Source organism: Pyrus communis, chromosome 8, assembly GCF_963583255.1.
Source record: "Pyrus communis chromosome 8, drPyrComm1.1, whole genome shotgun sequence".
Lineage (NCBI taxonomy): Eukaryota > Viridiplantae > Streptophyta > Magnoliopsida > Rosales > Rosaceae > Pyrus > Pyrus communis.
This window is the reverse complement of record NC_084810.1, coordinates 18,249,730-18,255,542: the sequence shown is the minus strand read 5'-3', so window position 1 is coordinate 18,255,542 and position 5,813 is coordinate 18,249,730. Positions and strand designations below refer to the sequence as shown.

The 5,813-nt window shown below is 36.7% G+C and overlaps 1 protein-coding gene across 2 annotated transcripts; it reads right to left on the bottom strand.

The window, feature by feature from the left end:
- Nucleotides 1-1,566: 1,566 nt before the first annotated feature.
- LOC137742390 (GATA transcription factor 11-like) lies at nucleotides 1,567-5,335 on the bottom strand. Of its 2 annotated transcripts, XM_068482245.1 has the most exons (4): nucleotides 5,142-5,335; nucleotides 4,731-4,778; nucleotides 3,676-3,918; nucleotides 1,567-2,370 (listed from the first exon to the last, which is right to left on the bottom strand). In XM_068482245.1, exons 1-4 carry the CDS (start codon nucleotides 5,184-5,186, stop codon nucleotides 1,759-1,761), a joined length of 948 nt encoding a protein of 315 aa, XP_068338346.1. In that variant the 5' UTR covers nucleotides 5,187-5,335; the 3' UTR covers nucleotides 1,567-1,758. The 2 variants fall into 2 exon arrangements, with proteins under 2 accessions (XP_068338346.1, XP_068338347.1); XM_068482246.1 differs by lacking the exon at nucleotides 4,731-4,778.
- Nucleotides 5,336-5,813: the final 478 nt, after the last annotated feature.

The following is a 5,813-nucleotide window of genomic DNA, read 5'->3' as shown; positions in this document are numbered from 1 at the left end:
GTCATTTGCAAATCTATCCCAAGAATCATTTGTTATATGTACGCTTTAAAACGCAATTTATGTTATGTTTTCATATTTTTCACAAACACCACATGGACTACTTAGCTATGAGGATTCACAACTACCACCAAACAAAAGTCTTGCCATTTTACTAACCAGACGCTACTTTTCGTGTGGATGTACCACCTCTATCAATCTCTATTAGAAATTTCATTAAAACACATCATGTGTGTGCGCATTAGCTTGAGCACTTTTCATATGTATTTTAACACTACAAGATTCCTTGATGACTTGGTGTAAGAATTTCGTCGATTATAACTTATCTTCGAGAAAGCAGAAGATATGTGAGTGCTTAGTGGAAAACACTTAATAAATTAAAGGAGGTGGTAGATTAACATTGAAACATGATTTTTTTTTTTTTTTTTTGAACAAAACAATATTATCTACTGGGAGGGATGTGGACTAAACCTCACAATGTACTAACAATAATGTTGTTCAAATTCGCCTTTAGCTAGAATTGGACCCAAGACCTCTCATATATAAGTAAAGAGGATTACTACTAAACTGTACTACTAATTGGCAACACTGAAACATGAGTTGGAATGGTAAATTGACAAGAGTCAATAATTGAACAGTATGTGCACACCCCTTTAATCAAAGTAGCGTTTGTGAAATTTTTACTAAATCAATTTGGTAATTTAATCTCTCGCCGCTGATGTTAATGTTTCGATTCACATTTCATCACGAATAAAATCAATTTATCGTTTGAAAAACGTTACTAAATTGAAAGTAATTTAGTTTATTGTTGTCAATCTTATTGGCTTCGAATCAAATCGGATTAGAAATTTTGAGCACACAGATTGATAAGTGGATCACCTCAACTCAATAATGCGCACATGCAGCTGATGGTCTGAGCAACTCAGCTCATCATCATCCATCAACACTCCATGTGAAACTTGGTCAGTATCTCCAGTATTTAACCCCAAAACAATACGGGAAGGTGGGGTTCTGAATTTGAATAATTTTAGTAAATTTAATCCACCAAAACAATTTATAAAATCTTTATTTATAGGCGGGACTTTCGATTTTCTTTTTCCCTTCAAATTTTAAAATACAATTGACCTTTTTAACTTTCACACACTAGTTTTTTTATCTTTACAAGAGTTCGAATTGGTGGAAACATTCATGATTCATCTAATCTTTTTTAGCAGCGTTATCCACACTCCTCTTTATACCTATTGTTAATTTATATCTGTCAATTCATACATCTGACAACCGAAAATTAAGAGATGTGTGAATAGCACAACCTTTTTCTTCAAAGTTTTACCAATCTAATGAGAGGAACAAGACTCATTATGAATGTCAAATGTCCTGTGGAAGATAAATTGATTATAACCCTCAACAAACTCTTCCCCAGTTTTTTTATTTTTTTTATTTTTGCAACTTTTTTTATCGACGGAGGAAGAAGGATTTGAACTCGGAAATTACGAGCCAGTTGGTAATGTATTTTAGTTCCTATTTTCTTCAAGTTTTTCCCTCCATTGAGGTAACGAGCAATTTCGACGATAGGGTTAACGACCTCTTATTCCATCATATGTACATGAAGAACACATCAAATAAATTAGAACAGAAAGCAATAAAACATTGGCAAAAAGAAAGGTCTCTCAAATAAGAAGACTGTTCTCATTTTCAAGATATAATGAAATAATTGCTACCCCCTACAACTACTACTAAGACAACTACTGCTACCTGAATTTCCTACTGGGCCGACGATAAAATCCCCATAACCGCCTCCTGGCAACCCTTGCTTCTCAGCTCGATGACCTTCTTGTGCGAGTTCGAATGCACTGCTGCGACGAATGTAGGGCTTGCTGCCGGGCGGTACTCCGGGAAGAGACGCCCAGACCTGTACCTAACTCCACACGCATTGCAGAGAGTCTTCGGCCCTAGTGGCCCTTCTCTCCACTGAGGGGTCTTCGTCACTTGACAATGCGTGCATTTTTTAGCCTCACGGCTCTCACCTGGTTCATCCGTGGTGAGCTTTCCCGTTTTCTTCTGTTTTCTTTTGGTAGTGTTCAACATATCCTCTGTGCGAGAGGATTCTATGTCAAATTTACAAGCATCCCAATGGTACAAGTTTTCGGTGGCAGAGGAATTGGATGAGGTACTGGGGATGAACTGTGTACTGAAAATAACAGGGTTTGCACGCCTGCTTCGTGAAAGCTTGCTTCGGGTGCGCTTTTCAAATTTGGGCTCAAATTGGGCAGCACAAGAGCCAATGCTTTCATGGTCATCATTGCGAAGGCTACCTTTGCTGCGGATGGTTTCACATGTAACACTTGGGAATTGCGGTTGATACATTTGTTCATACTGAAAGAAAATAAAAACAAAAGAGCGAGATGAGCGAAGAACCTACGTTGGCAATTGTTGGCTAAAACAGCATAAAACCGCAAATTCCTTATCGCAAGAAAAATACACACATCTTTAAAATACAAAGTACAAACTAGGTATCCTATAATACCTAGAGTCAGTTAATTATCATCTGTTTCACCATCAACTACATGAACATTGTCAGTCATTTATATGAAGGACCACAAGGCCATTATCCGGACATAGAGTATTCATAGGATAATCCAAAATTCAACACCACTCAGACGGATGTTCAAAATGAACGCTTCGAATGGAAGCCTGAAATTAATTTGAGACAAAATGCAGAAGCATATAAGCAGTTTTCTCTAAAGTGAAATAAGTTTATCTTCTATAAATCTTGTCAACAAGAACAAGCCTGGTTGTTAAATTCTATTTGTTCTCTGAGAAATCCATACCAACTTCATATATCGTTCAGATTCTTTTACAATTTAAACTCTAATACTCATATATCATGTTGTCAAGAAACAATATGCTCTATTGATGCTAGGTTTGATGGAACCCTTTCTTCAGCACCAAAAATGTTATCTATAGGCTAGATAAGAAAACACTACTGAGAGAATTGGAATGCCGACGCTACTTTTTAGAACATATGTTACCATGAATCTTTGGTCTTTTTCACCATGACTTAGTGAGTCCAAGAGTTCATAACCTAAACAAAAATATACGTTTAACAAGATTTTTACGGCTACAAAAACAACATATGATTTACAACCTTCAGGAACATGTCATATTTGCTGGGACATAGTTTCACTTAAGGAAAAACAAGAGTAGGCACAGAAATTCAACTACCTAACACGAAATCACATATCATGGAAGCTCTGAGGAATATACATACCTCTATCCTCTTTCAAAGTATACATCCATCATCACTACACTTTGCTTAACCATAAAGTTCGCAATACAACAAAAGGGTTAGGTGCATTCATCAAGCACTCGACCATAACTAGTTATGCATACTTTGTGCATCCAACAAGAATAAAATTGCGTATGACGCATCACTAAATCAAATTCTTGTTCAAAAATATTGCTACAGTGCAAGAGACAGACTAAATAGTTATGCAGGGAAGAAAAATTCTTGAAACCAATTTCCGGGCCACTTTAGTAGAAAAGTATTAAACACAATAGTGCCAAGCGAAACAACTTCACAGAGTCATGCATATATACTGTAACACAAAGACAGTTCCACAGCAAAAACACAAACAGAATAATAACCCTTATGTCCCTAACATAAGATAATAAACTCACCGGAGTGGAGAGGTTCGTATGTTTCTTTTTGTCATCATAGCTGAAAATCCCTGAACCAAGCAACTGATCAATGTTCGGTGGCGGCTCTATGTCTTGGAACTTTGTATCCCAATCGTTATCTTCAACACTGTCATCAATGTCTTCCATGGGAAAATCGAGAGTGCTTAGGATGTCGTTGCTGAGGAAGCTCTCGTAGTTGAAAGCCCCATCGGTGGGCAAAGAACCATCCATGTCACTAATATTCTGTTGACAGTGGCAAAAGACCAACAGCAGAGGAAGCAAGAATTCAACTACGAAAACTCTTTAATTAATTAAGATGTATAGGCAAACAAGAGAAGCATGGCATTGCTTGTTATATATACAGTGCTAAAAAAATCGAAAAAATATGCCAAAAAAAGAAGAGATATCACAGTAAGAAGTCAAAACGGAAAAGCTATCTCAAGGGATTGGATTGGATGGGATTGAATAGTTGTGGTTTTTGGTCATAAATTCAGAGAGGGAAAGCGTTTTTAATTGGGTAGAAAATCGTCACTAATTGAAGGTTACCCAAAATAGGCCTCTGAATTTCTCAATTCGAGAAATGTCAAGGGATTTTCTCAACATGAGACTCTTGACACCTCATATTTTTGACACAATGTTTTATAATATTGGCACGCAAAACATTTTTGCTCACAGCTGCAAATTATGGTGTATGCTCATCATACATTTAATCATCTAGCACGTGTTCTTTCACTTAACCTAGTTGATTTTGTTCAAAATTGAAAAAAATATATTTAATGTGAAAATTAACCTGAGTTAAGTAAAATGACACATGACAAATGATTAACTCACTGTAATTATGGTGTTGAGTATAAATCATAGTTATGATGGAGAGTAAAAATGATTAAACAGTGAGGTGGCAGATGGGTGAAATAGTCTCTTTAGCATTTCTCATTTCATTATCCAATTAATTTCCTCATCAATGTTGAATCAGAAACAATAACACAAAAAGAGGGTAACTTACTTTTACCATGCTAAACAAGAATAAAAACAAAAAATTAAAATTAAAATCTTACAACTGCACACGCTCGAATTCCCAATTCCCGAAGCACCCTGTTTGGCCTCTGAGAAAATGCCGGGAAAATCAGAAATGCTTAAGAAACCCAAACGCTAATTCGCATTGCATGCCAATTGTACAGTTGCAGCACCAGTACAACATTTTCCATGAATACTTAAATTTAAAAATATTCAAAAAAAGAAGAAAATTGAAAGCGGAATGTTGGGCATTTTTCGAATTCCATTTTCTGTCGACCCAAACAGGATAAAAAGCAAAATGCTAACAGAAAATAGAGAAAATGCAAACCTCTGAAAAACCCTAAAAGCGGCGAATGAAAGCATGACATTCATTCATTCATTCACGAAGAAGAAGAAGATGAAATGGTAAAGAATATAGAGAGAGAGATGGAGAGGGAGGCGAGTGTTGGCACCTCACGCTTCGTTAGCTTGGTGACGTCAGCGGATACCGCCGTCATTGTCCCTGTCAAAACTTCCACAGAGTGTGAAAGAGAGAGCTGGTGGCTGTCTGTGTTGCTTGAAAGGAGAGAGAGGAGAGAGAGAGAGAGTTGCAGAGGAGAAGGAGGAGGAGGAGGAGGAGATGGCTCTGAGCCTCTTTGCGTTTGTCTGAGATTGGAATTTAGGTTTTCTTTCTCTCTCTCACCAGGGAGGAAGGTTCACGTGCAGCGCTGCCCCACGCGTTTATACGGTGAGGTCTCACTTCCCAACCAGATTCAGATTTTGTTCATCAGTCAACGTCCCATAACGTGCGTACTTTTAATTTTTAAGTTCTCCAGTTTCAGACTATTTTCCTTTGCCAACACTATTTCCACATTATCTTTTTTATTTTTATCAGAGTATTATTATTATTATTATTATTATCACCAATTTTTAGTATTTTTATTAAACTCTGCATATATAAAAGTTACACCCTTGAGGCCACTCAGTTCTACGGTATGATGGTATTTCTCTTCACTTGGAAGTGAGAGGTCTTAAGTTCGAATCTCATATATGGCGAATTCGATACCAAATTAGATTATCCTTTGTGTGGCTTAATCAAACTCTCTCTCCTTTTAATGTAAAATTATATTGATGTACTCAAAAAA